Raw genomic sequence first — 21,270 nt, forward strand, 5'->3', positions numbered from 1 at the left:
TTTTTTTTCAGTTTATTAAAAAGATTCAGTCCACAGTAGTTCAGAGTTTGGCACCAACAACATAAAAACATGTAAAAAATAAAGTGTACACCCCAAAATAGCATTGAACAAAATTCCTGAATAAAAAGGGATAAATAAAAGAATGATTAAAAAAAATACAAACACTTATAGAATTAAAATGCATTTCTCTTGGAAATAATGGTGAGTCCTATTCTTTTTTGAAATTCGAGTCAACTTTTGGTCAGTCAGCTTTGGCTTTCTAAATTTTACAGGTGCTATACCTTATGCACTTTTTAAAACACCATTACAGAACATTACAGATCAGAGAATCACATCTTCATGGTGACTTCAATAGCCTACACAGTAATAGCAATGTTTTAATACAAACTCAAAAGTAACAGTGCTTATCTTTTTAAGGAAAGTTTGTAGTTCAGTATTTTTTGTGATCAAAGAGAAATCTGTGTGACCAGTTATTTGGGTCATTAAAATAAAAGGACACTGAGCACAGAGAGACAGGCATTACAACTCTAACCCCCTTAATCTCAAAGAATTCTGATTGATCTTAATAAAACTGTCACATTAATTTGATTGCAAATCTGTCTGAATGTCATGTCTCTTTCGGTCATCCATGCTGGGACAAGAGCTGTAAGAGGAGCTTGCAAAAATATGAAAAGCATGGCTCTGGACATCCTTTGTAAAACAAACCTCTTTTTTTTATTTGGAACTGTCTAAGGACCCACAAAAGCATTCTGACATTACCTAAATGTCCTCAGAATAGATATTAGTCACAGTGAGACTCAAATGGGCATTACAACAAATGTGGCTACAAGTATGACCAGGGACGGACACTTGAAGTGTTGTGTTTTGTCTTTTTCAAAAGAAGAGATATGCAATGGAATGTACTAATGCAACAGAAAAAGGACACAACAGAGCTCCATCGGGTGTCTTTGTGTGTGTTTTGGTGTACGCAGTTGAGGTGATAAAGCAGCAGGATTTGTGCTCTGACAGATTTGTGTCAAAGATTCATCTAATGAAGAAACCTTTTTTTTTTTATTTTGCAGAAGAAAAGAGGATCATAGCCAACATGTGAAGCTGGATGGATCTTGAACAGGCACAGACATTGGTGTGAAAAAGTCTTAAGGCACTAAAATTTGCTGCTGGGAAAACCTTTAAAGGCACAAATTTAATGGAAAGATCTTCTCCTCATGAAATCAGGAGGTGGCTTCCTCCTTAGAAGGGGTCTCAACCCTTCTTTCTTTTCTCAAACTCCGCTCTTCTCTCTACTCTGAGGGATTGTGAGCATCTGCAAGCAGCTCTGGTCTCAAACATTCAATTGGACACTGGATGTTCTGGACAGGAGGGAACAGAAGAAGAGGAAAAAATAGACAGGATGGCAGGATTAGTTTTGACTTGATTCATTGCAATGCCTATGAAGTCAACGAAAAAATGCAAACATTGGCAAAACTAGGCTTTCGTATAGTGTTGAAAGAGCAGGTGAGTGAATTTAATATCCTGCGTTTAATTCATATTACCAAATTTTAAAACAAAAAAACTAAATGAAATTGAATGGATATATCTGGTAATGGTCATGCAATGCTGGAAGGAGTAGAAGACATCATTAGCGGTGTAACATATTGTGGGACACTGACCAGTTTGCGTAGAGCATTTTCTCTGTACCGGTCAAAGACATCTGAGCTAACAGGCTGCAGGAGGTCAGCATCCACATCTGTCTGTCCTCCTGGCCGTCTGCAGTTCTCACAGCGCCAGCCCTACAGAGAAAGAGAGATTAATATCCACATACACACAAACAACTCAGGCCACAAAGTTTCCAATGCAGTCCTGGATGTAGTATGCACTTGAATGAGTTTCTGCTTGTTACCCACCTGTTGTCCTCCATAGCAGGTACAGGTACAGATGGCACCCAGGTATTCTTTCTGCCACTGATTTCCCACCTGGTACATTTTGCCATCATCATAACATGTCGACTCATCTGGAGGATGATGTTCACATGTTAAAGATCAACATCACTTTAGTAGAATGATTAAATCTTATAAGCCATCGTGTGAACACAAGCTGTGTATGAACCAGGAGGGATGGGGGACAGCAGGGATCTTTTTTGCATGTCTTGTGTGTGCACTTACGGGGTTCACATTTGAATTCTCCTTTGCCATTTCCCAGGCAAGTGCAGCTCATCATGTGACCATTTTCAGCACGGCGGTCCCACTTTTCACCAATTCTGTAGTTGTTGTTGTTGTCATGACACCATTCTGGAAGAGGAGGTGCAGAGAGATGAAGCGAAAGGAGGAGAGAGAGAGAGCGAGAGGAAAGGGAGCAAGAACAGAAATACACAAGGAAAAAATGTAAGAAGTTCATCAGTTTATGTAAATAAATTGTGCTTCCTCCATGTTTCACAACATTCCAATACAACAACTTCCACACAATAAATCCCAATGTCTATATAAATGCTATCTTAAAAGTAGGCATTCGCCTTCATTGTGCAAAATACAATGCGATTCAAACCACATATGACACGACAATATTTGAATGCATAATTTTCCCAGTTGTACAGGCACACAGTGTGATGACCTAAACCTATGCTGATGGGTGATGCTCTCAGTTCCTGGTATTGTCATGTTAGCTGTAAAGACAATACAAAAAACTGATTCAGATGCAATTTCATTAGCTCAGTTTAGCAGATTGTAGCTTTCTGTCCTCTTGCTGTGTACTCTTCACAGTTGACAGAGACAGAGCAGAGAGGCCCGCACGGACAAGCTGTTTCAGCTATGTTACTGGCTGTAACATGTAATACATTGCACAAACAATACATCATTATCTTTATGATTTATTTGTGCAGAAAATCTTGTCAGATTTTGAGAAGGCTGTCCATGCTGGGATCTTATTACTGCATGCTGCAGCACATAGAAAAGGAACGGTACAATTCTATGGCTTTTCCACAGCATCAACAAAGGAATTTATGATACGTTTATGAGAAATACCAATTTAAAATGCTTGCCATTCAGATATGAGGCTAATTTGGCGGTCCAGATCCATCCTAAAACGTCATGCACACACAGTGCCTCTGACATATCAAGACCAAGATGGAAGATGCTAAATGCTTTGGTATATAGACACAACCCTGTGTCAGTTTGCAAGTTTTTGTAGTTTGCTATCTGATATAGACATTTCATTACTCCCTCTTATAAATTCCCGTGGAACAAATCACATAGAATTAATTGGCTTTTAATTCTATGATGTGCTGATGGATGTTTGCAAAGCATGCTGGGATGGGGTTATTAAGCCACTCACTGGAAGAATCACATCTAAAATGGCCACTGCCCAGGCCAAGGCAGTGACACCACAACTTGAAGCCCGTCTCAGACATGCGCTCCCACTCTGAGCCCACCTCGTGATAGGTGTGTGTGAATGTGTCATAACATACATCCCGGTTGCTGGTAATGGGGATGTCTCCAGGAACTATGGGATGGAAGAAAACATATGTTAAGAAAAAGACTAAGAGAAATGGTTTAGTTTATTCTAACTTCACCATGTACATAAAATGTAATGTTTATGAAGTAATAAATACTAAAACACTATAAAAAATGAATAACATAATTGATAGTGTCTCTCTATGATTACTTTTATACAATATTATCATATAGTAAACCTAACCTGGTTATGATAAAAGTCAAAAATTCTGATGTACAATACCAGCATTTCCAACAGTTACGACTTCCTCCAGGACTTTTTCCTTAGCCCCGCCCCTCATGGCTTCAACTACCACATTATAGGATGCACCAGATGTTAGTCCAATTAGTGTGGCACTGTTGGATGTACCAGGAAGACGCATCTGTACAGAAGAAGACAAGGTTAACAAGTCCTCTGTACATCATTAGGAGTAAGTGTGTGTGTGTGTGTGTGTGGGGGGGGGGGGGTTACCTGGAAGCCCCTTTCCTCCAGCTCTGTAATGGGATTGCAGGACACCTCATACTCTGAGGTCTGAGGAATGGGTTGCCAGGAGATTGTTGTGATTGTCTGTGCTTCCTGGGGCAACTCTGTGTCATTGTCTGGGAAACCAAAGGCGAGACCTGGGAGAGGACCCTCACTCACCTTGAACACAGAGAGTACAAACAGAATCAAGCAATATCCTTTAGATGCCAGCCTCACACACTCTCATATTTTTACTGTGACCCTGCAGGCTCCTGCGTGTGTCTGTTCCCTGGTCGTTAAATTAGAAAAAGGAAGGCACGTTTATGTCAACATTAAGGATCAACAGCTAATATGTGTTAGACGCAAGATCAAGTTTTGTGTTTCTGATAATGTAAAATATAAACGTCATTTACTATAACTACAGTTTTTTATGGTATAACCACAGTGACACACAACTGAAGTATATATTACACTACAGTGGTTTCAGATTATTCCAACGACAGTTTCTTGTGGCTGTGCATTTATATATCATCTGCAAACCTCAGCTCCAACTTTCAACATGCACATTCAAAAATATATTACATAAGAAGTCTTGTATTTCTAACTGTTAAACAAATGCAAATGAAATGTGGAAATTTCAGAGAACTGTCAGAAGAATGCAAAAACAATTTTTGGATAAACCAGTTCAGATATGCAACTGATCCTTTAAGCCTCACACACCTTGACCAAGGGTACTCTGTTTCCATCAGGACCGGGTACAGGAATATAGACAAGGGGTTCTCTGAGGGTGGGTCTCTGGCCTTCTTTGGGTCCACCATGGGGGCGATAAAGTCCATTATTGGGGCCTAGGCTCTGGTACTCTGTGTAGATGTGTTGACCCTGCTGCCCTGGTTGGTTCTGGCCACTAGTGCCAGCCAAGTGCACATGGTTGGAGTTGAAGCTAGATAGATGAAAAGTTTAGAAATGTTTGACGGAATTGAAATCTGAGTTTTCAGTTCTACTCTCTTGAGTCTAGTTCATGATCAAATAGATCAACAACATTATACTGGCTCTTACATCTTGTCATCGAAGGACTCTGGAACGTCCAGGATGTCAGTGCTGGGTCGGTGAGGAACAGGAAGCCGAGGCAGCTCAGGGACCAATAGGTGATCTGTAGCTGGCTCTGATTAGACAACAAAAATATGTACGCTAGCTGTTAGAAGCAAGCAAGGCAAAGCAAATGCGCAGCTCGACCAGCTGAATTTTTAGTAGGTAAGTAAGAGTTTATGTTTCCATTGTGCTACTATATGACCAACAGGAAACCAATGCACACATGTTTTTTCTGTAATACTCTTGACAAGACAGCTGCCCCACAAGCTGCAGTAGCCCATAGACAGAGACTGACACATTTTAAGATTGGTAAATATTACTAGAGTAACCATCTGGGATGGAAAGTCAGATTTATTTTTAGGTGACTGAAATCACCTTTCGATGCTAATGAAACTGAAACATGATATCTGGCTATGATAACACGATGGTGATACTTCCTGCACTTTACCTGCAGCCCACTTGAGAGTAATGGCCCTCAAAATCTAAACAGGTTCAATTGTTCCCAGAGCTGCCATTAATTTATGTAAGCTCATATGTATGTAGTGAAGAACACAACTATCAATCGATGCCAAGGGCTGAATTATGTGATTCTATTAGTAGAGGATAAAGCCAGCAGGGGTCAGCGTAGCGTAGCTCTCAAACCTACAGGCAGTGTACAGTAGCAACCGTTTCAACTTGTTAATCTTCAGAATGTCTTCTCTTGGAAATAAGAGTTAAAATGGCAATCAATACTTTATTGTAATGATGTACTTGAACATGGAAAACTATGTTTTAAAACTAAGATGAATTATATCAGAAAGAGAAATTTCTTGAGATGAGATCATAACCCCAAACTGTGTACTTTTTTTCTCTTGTCCATAACTGGCATTTGAAATATTTTTGAACTACACGCTACAAAATGAAGAAAAAAACTGTTGTGTTTCGATGGGCTTACTCACGTGTTCTGGCTTTGCCTACTAGAGGTGTGCTCCTCAAAGCATTTTGCAGTGCAACAATCTTAATGACATACTCTGTTCCTGGTTTCAGACCTATGAACAACAAATACATATTAAAGGATGTTTATTGTAAGTCATATTTCAATTATTTTATTTGTGAACAGAAAAGCTCATGCTCCTCCCTTACCACTGATCATGGTATAGCTCTGACCAGCGTGGGGTCTAGGCGTCACTTCTCGGGGCAAGCCACCGGCCTCCTCGTAGGTAACATAATACCCAGTGACCCCTGGGCTTCGTGATGGCTCCCAGGTGAAGGAAATGCTGGTGGGGTTCAGGGAAGTGAAGCGGATATTGGTGGGTGGGATGACCACTGGTTTAGCTTGAAGAGATAGACAAAACAATTGTCAAAACAAATTCACAATAGCTTAGCAAAAAAAAAAAAAAAATTTATAGCCCTCTGCAAAGTAGTTACAGGTCAAAATATTGTACCACTTTTGACTGAGACTAACAGTATAGAGTGAATGGTTACCTGTGGTGGCAGTCAGTGTTAGAGGGGGACTGCGTCCATTTCCTTTCAATGTGTAGATGTTTATTTTATAATTAGTCCCAGGCTCAAGACCTGAAAGGAAGACAGACAACACCTCATGATGTACTGTGCGTAGAAAACGTTAAAAAATAAAAAAAATCAAAATGCTGGTTTAGATTCTGTGCATTAACATTTTCATATCTGTGTACCTGTAATAGTGTATGAGCGCAAATCAGGGCCAATTGTCCTTTGAATGGGTATGTAATCTGTGGATAAAGAAGTGGGTGTGGCCTCAACCAAAAAGCCAGAGATGGTTTCTGTCTTGGAGCGCCAGGTCAGAGTGATGGAAGAGTCGTTGACATCAGAGATTCGCACTCGACGAGGCGGGCTGATATCTTCAGGTGAAAAAAGGGACAAGAGGTCAGGGGTAATAAAATTAAAGTGTTTGTACATGGTTTTTATGATGGGAGCACCCTGACCCTTTTCAAAGGGCAGAAACTTAGTGAAACACCAATGCCCCATCACTGTGTTTATTAATGAAGACACATTTTGTAGATTATGAGTTATGTTGGAGACTCACTCTCTAAAGTGGTGACCTCTCCTTGGATTGGCCTGCTGGTCAGTGAGTTTTTCAGGGCGTAAACATGGACTTCATAGGTAGTTGCAATCTAAGGGAGATGGGGAAAAAAAAAAAAAAACAGCAGACGTCAGGCTGAGAGATAGCTGCACAATCACTACTGAATGTAGTCAAAGTATACTGGCTGCTGCTGCATTTACGACTGATGTACATGTTTATGCATGTTGATCCACATGTCTAAGTCTGCCTGCACGTTACTTTTAGTCTCACAGCAATGATCTGTAGGTTTGCACACATCCATTCTTTCGTTCGGCACTGCACATGCTAAATGTGATTTTTATTAGGCTTAAAATGCTTCATTTTCATGATGATTTCCTGTGTTCTAGGAAGCAATTCTCCCCAATTATATTATTGGAACATACAATAAGGAAACAAACAGCTACAATTTATCAAAATATAGTGAGGCACACATTTGACTTTTTTGTTTGATAGTTTTTTTGCTATTGTTGCAAGTAAATGGAGACAGTTGTCTCTCTGCGCCAGCATTAACTTATGACAAGAAAGAGCACAAGTCTTTCATCGACAGATTTACACTCCTTTACTCACCATGAGCCCAGAGATGTGTGTCTCAGTGGTGTCTGGAGCCAGGTTGATCTCTTTGGTTGGTCCACTCTTGTTCTTGGGGTTTACCACCACACGGTAGCCTGTGAGACCTGTAAGCCCATTTAGTCGGTTCTCCTGGCCCGGGACAGCCCAACGCATTGTGAAAGAGGTAGGGCTAATCTGGGAGAACTGGAGGTTGGTGGGGGGTGAAATGGCTGCAGGAAAGTGCAAAGAAGGAGAAACAGTGATAAGAATGGTTTCTACATTAAAATGTTCATTTCTTTACTTAATGTCATTTACTTCTAATAAAAGAGATCTAAAACTAATTTGCTCCTGTACCTGTAGCTTGTGTGCCAACCAGAGGTGTGCTGGCTGTGTCATCATGCAGGGCAATGACCTTCACAGTGTATTCAGTGCCAGGCTGCAGACCATAGATAACAGTGGACTCGGCATCACCTCGGGGAGCGGGACGCAGCTCTCGCTCACCCTCCTCTGGACTTGAATAAAAGACCCTGTAAGACGTAACAATTCCCTCTGGACTGTCCCAGGAGATCCGCAGTGAGGTGGAGTCAATATCTGAGAAAGTCAGATCTTTGGGACGGTCTACATCTAAAAAGTGAGGAGAATGGAGAGAAGGGGTGGAGTGGTTAGTGTTCTAGGGAGATGTAGGAGATGTCCGGATGATTTGTATTTCTATTTGTGTCAGTTTGAAAGCGTAGACTCACTCGTTAAAGCATTCACCACCATTGGAGAGCTCTCTCCATCTTGGCCAAGAGCGTACACACTCAAAACGTACTCGACGGTGGGCATTAGGCCTGAGAAAGTAATCTCGGTTTGATCTGAAAAATGATGGAAAATTATGCAAAAAGGACAATATGAATGAAACTTTCATAAACTGAGGAGAAATACAGAAGCTATAAATTCAAAGCTAAAAAAAAAAAAAAAAAAAAAAAAAAAATTGCTTAAGTGCTTAATTTTGGTTGCATACCTGGGGCCACCACTTCAGTAAAAGATGGCCCAAGTCCATTTCTGGGCACCCCAGTAACTCTGTATCCTTTGATTGGGCCCTGGGCAGGGCTCCACCTCACTGTGACACTGTTGTCTTTCACTTCTGTCACCTCCATTCCAGAGGGAGAGTCGACACCTTGTACAGGAGATTGGAGATGTGAGTGGAAATGATCTGTTACTAGAAAAGGGTGAAATCTGTTTGAAAGGCTGTCCTGCATTGTTTTTCGTACCTGTTTTGTGCGTAACATAGATTGGAGTGCTGGATGCGGGACTGTCTCCTCTACCGGTCACAGCATAGACAGTAATAGTATAGTCGGTACCAGGCTTCAAGTTTGTGATAGTGGCAGTGGACTGAGAGCCAGGGACAGTGAACTCCTTGGGATTACTATGACCTCCTGGATAAAGATTGGCACCAAAAATGTGTTTAAAACATCAGTAGACCGATACTGACTGGTAACTCCTATAAACTAAAATCAGTATCCTGAGCCATTATTACTATTTCACCTGATTCTCCGTGAGTGATCCTATAGTAGCGCACAGTAACAGGAGGGGAGTCCCAGCGGACAGTGATACTGGTAGGGGTGGAGTTTAGCACCTCCAGATCTGTGGGCGCATCAGAGACTAAAGAGAGAGACAGAAAAGTCAGACACAAAAGACTACTTCAACAGTGCAATGACACCAAGATGATGAGTAAGTGGTACTAGAAAGTATTAAATTAGGATTTCATACTCGTTCTCTGTTTCCCACTGAGTGGCTCGCTCTCTTGGTTCCCGCTCACTGCGTAGATGTTCACAAGGTAATCTGTGTCTGGAATGAGCCCTGTCAGGGTGAAGTGGCTCCTGGACGGGGGTAGCCTTTCGTCCTTAGACCTCCCTCCATTGACCATCTGGTAACGGATACGGTAACCTGTGATTTTGCTCTGTGGAGCGAGCCAGTGGATGGTGAAGGAGTTGGTGAAGATCTCAGAGAAACGCAGGCCCACAGGTGAATCCAGAGCTGAGGATGGTTAGAGAATACAGAATATGACGAAGGGAAAATTGTGTAGAGACATTTCTTTTAGATAGTAAAATCCTACTTCTGGACTGATATTTTACTGTAGGTAAAAACTCACCAGTTTTCTGAGTGCCGACAAGAGGCGAGCTCTCTTTCTGTTCATAAACACATACCACGCTCACCAGATATTCTGTGTTTGGCAGCAGGTCTGTGGACACACAGGAAACAAATGTAGTTGGCTGTGTTTCTGTGTACATTTTTGCCAAGTGTTTGTGTATACTGTAACTCACTGCTTAGCACCACGTTGTTGGTTCTGCCTCCTACACTGGTTTCTGTAATATCATCTTCATCATCAATGGGGTGGTACCTGAACATTTAGGAAGCCAACAACAAAGAGACGATTCTTTCATTTCTGAGGTATTGGTGGTTTCAACATTCTGGAAAAAAATCTGTACAAATGTGAGTCAAAAATAAAAGAGGTCAAGCGTGTACCTGATGAGGAAGCTGTTGATATCAGCGATGTTTGGCACAGCAGGAGAGTCCCAGGTGACTTCTATAGTGTCAGCTCCAATTTGGCCAAAACCCAGATTAGTGGGGGCTGGCACAGCTATTAAAAAGAGAAAGTGCTGCATGATTCAAAAGGTCAAGATAGCACTTTCAGATTTATTTTTGCTCAAGTTTTAAGTGGTGAGAAAAATTTAAACCATGTGAGAGTAAGGTGATAAGAGAAATGTAAGTAAAGGGAGAAATTACATTTAGAGGCATTCATACTACCTTCTTTTTGAAGGGGAAGAGTCTGTTTTATGAGTGTGTGTGTCAGTGTAATCCCCTGTCTGAGGTTTTATGACATCTTTAAAGTGAGAGAACAAGCAGTGTTTGCATTGGGGGGCAAAATGAGCCTCAGTATGACAAATCCCCTCAACTAAAACCAGACGGTCCACACGTGTACACACGCATACTAAGAGGATTATTAGCACGCACAGCATGCGGCGCAATTACACCAACAACTTAAAAGGTCTGCTTTGAAGGGCTGTGTCTTAGAGCTGAAATGAACCGCCTCACATTATATAGGCTCAGCACACTGTGATTTATGACTGCCGAAGAGACAGCACAAACCACAAATCTAAAGAACACTCTCTTCTGATAGTAATTCATAAATCAATGACTCTTCCAGTCAAAAGATGTGCTGTGAGTTATACTATCAACGGAGAAAATCTTTCGGTTTCAGTAGGAAACATGATCTTACAGGTGTGCTGAGTGAATGTGGTGGGTTCACTCTCGCCATTCTCCGTCACGGTGGCCACGCTGATGTAATAGTCGATACCAGGCTCCAGTCCGTAGACAGTGTAATGGCCAGTGCCTGGCAGCACAGTTTCTTCAAGGATGGGCACACTCTCTCCGGCTGCCACGACTGTGATCTTGTAACCGGTGATGGCTGTGGTGTTGAATGGCGTCCAGCGGAGGCTGATGGTGGTGTCGCTCACTTCCTCAAAGCTGAGGTCCGTCAGCTTGGGCACGTCTGGGGCAGGATTTAGTGGAAAGGACAGCAGACACACAGGACCAGAGGCAAAGGTGGAGGGAAAAGGAAGGAATCGGATACAGGCGTGGCAGGAAGTGGAAAACAACAAACAAAAGACATGTAGGAGCAGCGGTTAAGATGAGCAACGAAGGAGGCTGTTTCCTTCCAGCAGGTTGGGATATTCGCTATATCACAACAATGGAAGAGCTACAGCCGAGGGCTTATTTTCCTGCTATATATTACCATCTAGTGAGGTTTCAGCTGTTATTCAATGAAGCTCCTCCATTGAACATTTTTAATATATAGCCAGAAAATAAAGCAAAACAATCAGTGCTGTTTTTACATCATTCCTCAGCTGCTGGTGATACGTTAGAGCTGTTATTATGTGTTCAAACTTTCTACATTTATATATAAATATACATAATTGCATTATCTCGTCTACATGTTGAGCTATCAGGGAATACATTTTGTATCCATTCAAAACTCCTTGATTTACTCCTCTAACCTACCTGGTGTAATGACTGTGGATACTGGGGTGCTCTCCATGTCATCCTTCACAGTAACAACGCTGACATTGTACTCCACTCCTGGACTAAGGTTGTCAAGTGTGCAAGAATTCTGTCCAGCCTCCACAAACTCCTCAACACTGTTCCCATGCTGTCCATTCGTGGGTGTGCATGTCACTCTGTAGCCGGTGATGTCTTGAATAGATGGGAGATTGACACTTAGGTGTTAGTTTGATCACTTATCACTAATATGCTGAGTGGTAGTTGGTAATTTGTGTTTAATAATACCTTGGCATGTGAACATGTGTTTACCTGGTGTATTGGCTCCGTTCCATTGCACAGTGAGCTCTCCAGTGCCGGGGTTTGACTGGAGGTCAAGATCAGTAGGAGGAGTCAGAGCTGGGGATAAAGAGGGGAAAAAGCAGTCAAAGACTGTCAAAGTGGCAGGAAAGGTACAGCTTGAACAAGGGGCAAGAAAAAAATTCTGAAACTCAGAATGTATCAGTTAATATTTACGTGTGACAATGCGGCGTGTGACTGTGGTTCCCTGTTCGCGGCCGTTTATGACTGGCTGGACGCTGTAGGTGTACTCAACTCCGGGAGTCAGACCGGAAACGTAAATACTTCCTGAGTCAGAGGTCACATCTCTGGGTGCTTCTCCGCCCTGGCTGGGGCGTACTGTCAACTGAGCAATAAATGAACACAGAGTCAGAAAGGCGGAGGAGAGAGAAAAACATGCATTGGGGCTACAGGAGGCAAGGGTCAAAGGCCAATGTTTTCCCAAGAACATGGAAGTCAGCAAAGCATTCTCATCTGCGGTGTGACATATTTTGACCAATCACATTTATCCTAGAGGTCTGTAGTTCCCATGTTAGCTCACTCCAAAGGGACCTGCAGTGAACCAAGAATAAGTGGAATCTGGACTCCATCAGCAAAAGGAGTTGAATAATTGTCAGAGAGGGACTGTCACACAACGCAGGTCTTGGAAAGTAACAAGGTCACATTTAGCAATAAGTGTGTGGCAGGCCTAAAAAGAAAAGGTGTTTTATGTTATGAATTTAGAGTAAATGTACCTTGTATCCAATGCTGGGAACTGGAGTCCAGGATATTATAATGGATGTGTCAGTCACATCAGTGCTGAAATGAGGAGCGTTGCCCATTGGTGGGTCTACACACAGAGAGAGAGCACAGTTGTGTCCATGATCAGTTGTGTGGTAACATCACACAGCACGATTTGTTTGAGCACATGAAAAAGTGACCACAAGGCTTTATACAAATTTGTATTTGTTTCAGACACTCACGAGTGGTAAACACCGCAGTCTCTCCTACACTGACTGTGTTGTCTTGCTCTGCATGTAGCGTGGCAGTGTACTCCGTTTCAGGCTTCAGGTTGAGGAGAGTGTACTGAGTGAGGCGAGAAGGCAGGCGCAGCTGCTTGGGGTTAGAGCCCTCCGTGGAGAGGAAGAGACGGTAGCCACTGATTTTGGCACGGGGGGCGTACCACATGATCACAGCGCTGTCCTCAGTGACATTGGTGAAGTGGATATCTGTGGGAGCATCCGGCTCTAAACAAAAGAGATTTCCGTCAAGACTGTTACTTACATAAAAAATAAACAAATTGCATATTTTCCTTTACAACCATTTTAATCACACCATGCACTCTTAGGGAGATATTCATTTAAATTTACAAAAAATAAACTTGTGTGTGTGTACATTAAGCTTTTGTCAAACTCACTGGTAGTTTGCTCTCCAATAAGGGGTAAACTTTCCTCTCCATTGTGAATGGTGTAGACATTGAAGCGGTACAGTGTTCCTGGCTGCAGGTGCATCACTTCGATGTAGGAGTTCTGACTGACAGGGAGGGTCATCTCCCTCTGTGGAGAACCGGACTCATCAACAGGGACGACAGTGACACGGTAACCTGAGACCTCGCTGCTTGGCCCAGTCCAGGTCAGAACTATTTTTTTATCTGACACCTCAAAGAATTGCAGGTCTGTAGGAGAAGCCACTTCATCTGTGAACAGGAGAAACAAACTCACTATCAAACATTTTACTCTCATATTCATATAAGGCAACACGTGGTCTCCCATTGATCCCAAAGAACACTGTTCCCCCAGTGAGGGTTGCCATAATTCATCTGTCTTAATGCCTTTCCCTTTCTCTATCCTGACTAAGAGTGAAAATCTGTGTGAATTTATTTTAGCACAGAAACTAAATCCCAAAAGTAAGATGGCCAGTCTCTTGTTGAATAGCTGGAATGAGTCTAATGCAGCTGTTAGAAATAAAGTTGGTGAGCCTGTGGAAATCCTGTCATTCACGAGTTGAGGTCCCATAATTCAACACAACATGAAATGAGAGTTTACTGACGAGTGTGATGTTGTGATACTGTAGAATTCAGCCTAGCTGTGAGTCTGTATGTGCGCTTTTCTCTGGGTTTAGCCATCATTTTCCTCATGGCCCATGGCCCGACACTGAAACTGTCAGCTGATCTGGAAGAGTAGTTTTTGGGTTTAACAGTTTATATATAATATGAATTATATGCTAACTGCGCTTGTTGCGGTGAACATATAGCCCATCTGGCAACTTCTGACATCTCTGTCTATCTTAAGACGGCAGCAAAAATTCTCAAGTAGGTTATATTAGACTCTACAGACAGACGCAGACAGACACACACACAGAGACACTTTTCTAGCATCTGCTACAGTGACCTTCCAGCGTGTTCAACCTGGCAGACTGAGAAGTTTTACATAACTCCAACTGAGCAGAAGGAGAGCACAACAGCTGTGAACTCGATGACTTCACTCTTCCATTGGAAAACTAAACTTGGGCTGAAACTATAACATAAATCACTAAAAAGGCCAGGGGATGAGTAGCAGGTTGATTTTGGACCATGTGTTTCTGACAAGAGCAATAAGCAAAGTCCATAAGGTCATACAGCAGAGCAGGGTGGGGTTTGAGGGATCAAAATCACCCATTGGGCACATTTTCACTCACTGGACACCAACCACTTGTGCCCAGAGAAAGAAGTGACAGCCTACTTCCAAAATTTCATTGTCAGCAGTTCTGTCCTGATGTTTTTTAACTACAGTTATTTTGATTATGTTAGTTAATACCACCAGCACCTGTAGATACACAGACGTTAAAGATAAAAAAAAAAAAAAAGACTTAAACATAAATTAGTTAAATTGGTGCACACATCTGTCATTTACCTGGCAGTGGATTTCCAGCAGTGTTCACCTGTACAAAGACAGGTTCACTCTCCAGACTGTCCTCAACGGAGTAGATACTGATGTTGTACATCTTGCCAGGTCGAAGGTCGCTCAGGGTCACGGACGTCGCCGTGTCAGGAAGAATCAGCTCTGTGCTTTCACCTTCCACTGACGGTGTGTAAACAACACGATAGCCTGCACGGAGGAATAGATCATACAGCTCACAGAGGTTAGACAGAGGATCCAATTTCCTGCAGTGGAGCTGATGATAATGACTGGTAATAAATAATTGTCAGGGCATACCAGTGATAGGAGCCAGTGGTTTTTCCCAGCTGATTACAATGGAAGTTTCTCCCACCTCATCCACCTCATGGTCAGTGGGAGCATCAGGTGCTGTGAAGCAAATGGGTGGTAAGTATTAGAAGCAAAATTGGAATTATAATTATATGCCTTTTTAGCACTTATCAGTTGATCCGTATATCTATTAGACTGATGGCAGACGCAAATCCATATTTCAGTATAGCAGGGCTCAACCTAGACTCTCGGAATATCGGAGAGGACAGGTGACTGTGTGTTTACTTACCAGTGGTTTGTGAGGTGGTAAGGATGAGGTTGTCCTCCCCACTGTCAGTCACCTCATAGACATTGACAGTGTACTTCCTCCCGGGCAGAAGGTCATTAATGTTGACTGAGGTAGTTGTACGGGGAAGGTCTGACAGGAAACAAATGTATAAAGTATCACACCGTTGGTTTTCATTCATGAGCTAAAATATATGAACGTTGCTATGCAAATGCATCCATGCGTCAGCGTGCGTCTGCAGTTACCTAGCACCATGGGTTGTCCAGTGATCTGCCCATGCTCACTGAGCTCATACTCTACTCTAAAACCAGAAACTGTGTCAGAGGCGGAAACCCAGGAGATGACGAAGCTGCTGGAGGTGATTTCAGTCACTGACTCTGAAATGTCGACCACAGGCGGCAGCTGGGTGGTCTCGCCTTGTGATGTCGCCACTACGGGGGAACCACAGATGGAAAATAAGTTGGTGTTGGCTACTTGCTGCCTCTGAGATCAGCACTGGCAACACTGGCCAAGATACTCTGGCAAAAGAGTTTTGGAAATATCAAAGAGGATTTCCTGCTCAAGGTGGAGTTTATGGACCCAAAAGAAATTCTAGACAAAACTACGCTTTAATGATGCTGCATGTCTTTTCCCAGGCATTCGATATTCTGCAAACCAGTGCAGTTCCACGCAGAAGAAAAACATCCAAACATGAAAGGCTTACATGGAAGAAGTAGCCAAACAATGTGGACACAGTTTATACTGTCAAAGAGTTTTGAGGCTCTGCAGAACATCAACATTTATCACCACGCTCACTCACATGATCCATAATTGGTGGTGAAGTCAAAGCGTGTGACCTCTTGGCGTCCATAGCGCAGAATGCTGATCAGCTGACCCTCATAGGTGATGCCCGGCTTCAGACCAGAGATGGTGTAAGAGTTAAGATGACCAGGGATCATCACCTCCCTCCAGCCGTCCTGGCTGTTTTTCTGTGTTGCAAGGTAGTAGAAAAAGAGATGTGAGGGAGTTCTAACAGTCAGCATGCTGAACAGAATTTGGGTTCAGGTCTCGGGGGCGGGGGGGCGGTGGCCAAGGGGAGGAATCAGGTCTTTTTTAACTTCGGAAACTCACCACTCTCCATTTTAGGATGTACTGGGTGATGTGAGCCGATGCTGGGGCGTTCCACTGGATGGGGTGGGAGTTGGGCTGGTTGCCAGATTCTGTTATGATCACCTGGACAGGACGGTGACCACCTGAGAGACACAGATCACAGAGAGACAGATAAGCAGGCCAGTTCTTCTTTTCTGTGCAGGAAAGACATGATGATTGTGTGACATCAGAGATGGAATGATCCCATGAGGATGATGATTTTAATGTCCACTTTTTCATTAATTAATTGCGGTGGTGAGCACCAAAATACAGAAATTCTAACATAATAGCTTCTACAATTTCAAAAACGTGTGCTTTTACATTACAGTGAGTGAGTATGACTGTGCAACAGGATTTTCCCCAGCAGAAAAAAAAGAAAGAGTGGGGAAAGAAAATAGCATGTCGCTGTGAGATTCCTTCACAGACTTCACCAGCCCCACTTTCTCTCCTCCTTCTTCACTTCACCTTGCTTTCTCTCCTTCCTTGTTCTCTTGAAGGAATTGTTTGTGTTTAGTAGAGCAGCATTTAGTGGTAATTTTAAAAATAGTGCAAGGATATATAACATAATAATTACAGTGAAAATTTTTATTTCAAATCCTCCCCTTTCAAATGTTCTTAATTTTATGTCATGTAATTAAACTCTTTTGTGACTCTTCTACTTAATGGAACCTCATAACACAAAAGAATATGGCAAAGAAAAAAAGAACAGGCACCTAAGAAGAGAAACAAGAATTATTGATATATATTAACATAGAATATGTGAAAATGATAATGTGGAATGTGAGAGCAATGAATTGAAAACCCCTTTAAAAGCAAAGCTGACCATAGAAATGATATACTGGATAGTGCTTCTTTTTGCTTCTTGCAACAAAAGCAGGTTTCAGCTCAGTTAGACTCCCTGCAGCCTCACTACAGGCTGCCAAACAGATGTCTGTAACAGATGGGCCTGTCTGTTGGTGGATTTCTTGGAAATACTTGGTGGCTTTTGCAGCTAATAGGAGATCAAGCGTGTGTACTGTGTCATACTGCATCTGACAACTGACATACGCCAGGCAATGCTCGTTGCACACAGGCTGAATGAATACATCTTAGCAGGTTAGTAGACCCAAAATGAAAAAATGGCACCTGCACTCTAGCAGCAGTGCCTCTGCGCTGGTTGAAAAATGATGTATCGAATCATCTGTAATGCAAACAGAAGTGACTAGCAGAATCCTGACATAAGCTGTGCTGATAGAAACTGGTAGCTTCTATAAAGAACTGGGGTTTTCTAACCACTTTTCCAAATAGCAGACCTGTAATCAAAGTTACTGAGCAAGTGGCTTGGTTAACCAGAAGTTGCCAGCAGATACGCAAACCTCAAAAACAATCTGGGACCAATTACTGTCTATTACAGACCCACAGGCCGCTGGCGAGGAAGGGTTACACAGAATCAGATGTGGGACGTGCATGAAAAAGGATGCACACTCGTACCCACACACACAGCTTCTTATGCACTTACACACATTTGTGTAGTTTACAAGTACAAACACCCCCTTTACTTTGCAAACATAGACACAACAGTCATTCTCCATCCATTCTCCATGGCAGTTGCATGATGAGATGATGATAAGGAGAGATCACAGTAAAAGGAAGTAATATCTTAGTCATCTCAACAATAAGAAAGGCTTCGAATGATTACATTGAACCCCAAACAAATAAATGGCAACACAGTGGCAGAAAAGAAAACAATTTTTTTTGGAGATCTTATCAATCTAGGGCCAAATCTGAGAGACATGAAAAGCTTTAGAAGAATCCCTCACTTAGGTTAGCCATTTTTACCTTTTATGGTAGTTTTACCAAGAGAGTTAGCTGACTAAGAATCTGGCCCGACTCTGTGCTTCCCTCGAATCTTAGTATGCTCTTACACACACAGATACACACATACACACACACAGCTGGTTTCCATTATGGCTACTTACAGCAGAATAGTACCCTGCATTTTGTATCGCCCGTCAACCTGCTCTGTACACAGAGCAAACAAGTATTGTAACACTACAAATGTTCCGTTACATGAGACATGTTTTCTTTTAGACTCCACAGCCAGGAGCTGTCCTGGCATATTTATGTTCACAGTGGGATACGTTAAAAGGTTTTATTGCTCCAAATAGTGAATGTAAACCACAAAAACACATTATACATACGCATTACTACTCCTTTCTCTTTTTTTTGCCATGAATTACAGAAAAGGGGAATAAAACAGCATTAGATGGTGATTTACTTCAGGATGCAATTATCACATAATACAATATGACAAGCAGAAATAATTTAAATTTTTAACAGGGGTCTTATCTAACGCTAACAATTGGAAATGTTTAAGAAAAAAACTTAGCAATTTGAACAAATTGCTCATTGTGTAACAAAATATGGTGAGTTGTAATGAGAACGGAGGAAAAGTGCTGACAAGTAAACACCACCGGCTGTGTAGGAGAACAGGCATATGGAGGAGGGACGTTTCAGTCCCTTGTTAAAGATGAAAAAGGGAGAAAGATTCAGCTGTAGCGATGCAGTTTCAGCAGTCTTAGTCTCGTGTCATTAGGAATGAGGTAACTTAACTGTCATGACCATATAATATTGTACAATGAAGCATGATGCTTTTCTGAGTGATGCAGCTAAAGATGTTGTGTACAGCTGTGGCAACAGCAGCTAAAGAGTGGACCACATACCAACAAAAGCAAAGGCTCAGCGTGGGGGTGTGTTTGTAAAAGAGGAAATCACACCCCCCTCCCCATCTCTGCCTGTTTCACATCAAAGTCAAGGGTCTCATTTTTGTGGTGACTTAGGTAAACATTTTTCACTGCAAGAAATGAAGCTCAATTTGTAAACATTAACTCAATTCACCATTGGCAGTCGTGAACACATCCTTCCTGTGCCCTGAATGATGTCTACCATATAGGCTCACTCTATAAAGATTTAGACCATCATCTGGATACAATAACACAATATGAGCTGGGAGTGAAATATGATGAAAAGTCTCAGAAACAAGACCAGTGCAGAAAAAGATTTATGCAGATTTATGTAATATTTTTTGTGTTTATATACGAATTTAGCATCTTACCAGGGTAAGACTGTTGGGGTTCACAGCTGAGCTCTCCCACGCCGTTGCCATAGCAGTAGCATTTATACATGATTCCATGGATGACTTTATCCCAAGACTCTCCAATCTGATAGAAAGCTCTTGTCTCTGGTTCCTGGCACTGGTCTGAGGGCAGAAATCAGGAAATCAGGAATTTAGGCCCCTGGTAAGTTTGGGAGTACAGTTTAGGACATTTAGAGAAATTACGTTTTACAGCCTTTATTATGTAAACCTACCGATGGCATCACACTTCCAGCGGCCACGCCCCTGTCCAAAGCAAGTGCAGTTCATCATGTATCCCTCATCATGTTGTTTGGTGAAGGTCTGATTCACCTCGTACGTCAGACCATCCACAATACACTGGTCTGAAACACACACAAAGAAACAGATATGTAGACACAAGGCCTGCATTGATATAGTGGTGGAAAGTGCACAAAAGAGACTTTTCTAAATGCCTGCCTTTGCACAGTGTGTGTCTGTGTCTGTCAGGTGCAACTCAGGCCCCATAAAGTGCAGGTGTGCAGGCTCACTTCTGGCCTTTTAGGCAGGTGAGGGAATATCACACATGACCTTTCACCTCCTCACTCATAGAGGTCTAATATTACTCTGGAATAATTTCACCACGCATGGACAGAATTAATGACTTCTCTTGCTGGTCAACTTGTCCTGTGTCTTTCTGTTACACACGCGCACACACACACACACATACCTTTCAGCTGGGAGTAAGCAACACAGCTCCATTCTCCACGGCCATTGCCTACGCAGGTACACCGCATCATGTGACCTAGAACGTCATGACGTTTGTCCCACTGGTCTCCTACGCGGTACATCACCCCTTCAGTGGCAGTACACACTTCTTCATGGGCTACAACAAACAAGAGAAAACCACATGGTTAGAAAAGCAGAAAATATCCTTTTTTTATGTATAGTCTGACTCTATCCACATCCGCAAGTCTAAACAGGAACACACTTTATTTTTGCACAAGCCGATCTAACCCATCCAACTGTCTGGAGCACAGGTATGCATCCAACTCATTTGAACACATCGCTTAGCAACTCAAACAGTGCATACCAAGTGCAAAATAAAAACAGGCACATCATAATGAATGATTGCACTGGGATTTCACTGATTCTACCCTGTAATTATTACACAAGGCTGCTGAGGATGCAACCACCACAGAACACCTGTATCTGTAGGAACAAAGATTGAATTAAACATCAGGAACAGCTGTTTAGTTTCCTTGTGTGTATGAATGAATGTGGGTGTTCACAAAATGCTCTCCAATAATTACAAGAGTGGTTTTTATCAGGAAAGGATAAAAAGTTTGCAAAGGTAGATGATAGGGCAAGCAGAGACCTGCATGTGTGTTAGTGTTTGTGTGGGAAAGTGGATAATAATAATGAAGACAGCAACAATCATGAAGATTTTAACATGATATTTGAACTCCTAGATCAGCTCTTACAAAGTCCTTCAGTTCAGAATGCTTACAAAGTGAGAGGAAAAAATGGCTGCAGATTGAATGACTGCCTTTGCCTCAGTTGAGCAAGTAGAGCCGCA

General features: G+C 42.3%; 1 protein-coding gene across 2 annotated transcripts in view; it reads right to left on the reverse strand.

Annotated features, from left to right (window-relative positions):
• LOC115061419 (fibronectin-like) overlaps window positions 1-21,270 on the reverse strand; it is a 28,574-nt gene continuing 7,304 nt past the window's right edge. For both annotated transcript variants that reach the window (XM_029529699.1, XM_029529698.1), the window contains exons 10-49: window positions 20,422-20,577; window positions 19,949-20,077; window positions 19,695-19,838; window positions 16,583-16,704; window positions 16,272-16,440; window positions 15,718-15,903; window positions 15,476-15,604; window positions 15,196-15,285; window positions 14,893-15,087; window positions 13,419-13,697; window positions 12,985-13,248; window positions 12,757-12,851; window positions 12,200-12,368; window positions 11,996-12,082; window positions 11,687-11,878; window positions 10,905-11,177; window positions 10,151-10,265; window positions 9,949-10,025; window positions 9,777-9,866; window positions 9,395-9,661; window positions 9,170-9,286; window positions 8,896-9,060; window positions 8,646-8,801; window positions 8,383-8,496; window positions 7,997-8,266; window positions 7,661-7,872; window positions 7,058-7,145; window positions 6,687-6,872; window positions 6,481-6,570; window positions 6,139-6,330; window positions 5,955-6,044; window positions 4,984-5,089; window positions 4,648-4,867; window positions 3,937-4,107; window positions 3,709-3,847; window positions 3,307-3,474; window positions 2,142-2,267; window positions 1,884-1,990; window positions 1,650-1,769; window positions 1-1,349 (exon numbers count right to left, since the gene is read on the reverse strand). In XM_029529699.1, coding sequence (XP_029385559.1) covers window positions 1,281-1,349; window positions 1,650-1,769; window positions 1,884-1,990; window positions 2,142-2,267; window positions 3,307-3,474; window positions 3,709-3,847; window positions 3,937-4,107; window positions 4,648-4,867; window positions 4,984-5,089; window positions 5,955-6,044; window positions 6,139-6,330; window positions 6,481-6,570; window positions 6,687-6,872; window positions 7,058-7,145; window positions 7,661-7,872; window positions 7,997-8,266; window positions 8,383-8,496; window positions 8,646-8,801; window positions 8,896-9,060; window positions 9,170-9,286; window positions 9,395-9,661; window positions 9,777-9,866; window positions 9,949-10,025; window positions 10,151-10,265; window positions 10,905-11,177; window positions 11,687-11,878; window positions 11,996-12,082; window positions 12,200-12,368; window positions 12,757-12,851; window positions 12,985-13,248; window positions 13,419-13,697; window positions 14,893-15,087; window positions 15,196-15,285; window positions 15,476-15,604; window positions 15,718-15,903; window positions 16,272-16,440; window positions 16,583-16,704; window positions 19,695-19,838; window positions 19,949-20,077; window positions 20,422-20,577 — 6,134 coding nt within the window. In that variant the 3' untranslated portion in view covers window positions 1-1,280. The remainder of the gene's footprint in view (window positions 1,350-1,649; window positions 1,770-1,883; window positions 1,991-2,141; window positions 2,268-3,306; window positions 3,475-3,708; window positions 3,848-3,936; window positions 4,108-4,647; window positions 4,868-4,983; window positions 5,090-5,954; window positions 6,045-6,138; window positions 6,331-6,480; window positions 6,571-6,686; window positions 6,873-7,057; window positions 7,146-7,660; window positions 7,873-7,996; window positions 8,267-8,382; window positions 8,497-8,645; window positions 8,802-8,895; window positions 9,061-9,169; window positions 9,287-9,394; window positions 9,662-9,776; window positions 9,867-9,948; window positions 10,026-10,150; window positions 10,266-10,904; window positions 11,178-11,686; window positions 11,879-11,995; window positions 12,083-12,199; window positions 12,369-12,756; window positions 12,852-12,984; window positions 13,249-13,418; window positions 13,698-14,892; window positions 15,088-15,195; window positions 15,286-15,475; window positions 15,605-15,717; window positions 15,904-16,271; window positions 16,441-16,582; window positions 16,705-19,694; window positions 19,839-19,948; window positions 20,078-20,421; window positions 20,578-21,270) is intronic.

Source organism: Echeneis naucrates, chromosome 21, assembly GCF_900963305.1.
Source record: "Echeneis naucrates chromosome 21, fEcheNa1.1, whole genome shotgun sequence".
NCBI lineage: Eukaryota > Metazoa > Chordata > Actinopteri > Carangiformes > Echeneidae > Echeneis > Echeneis naucrates.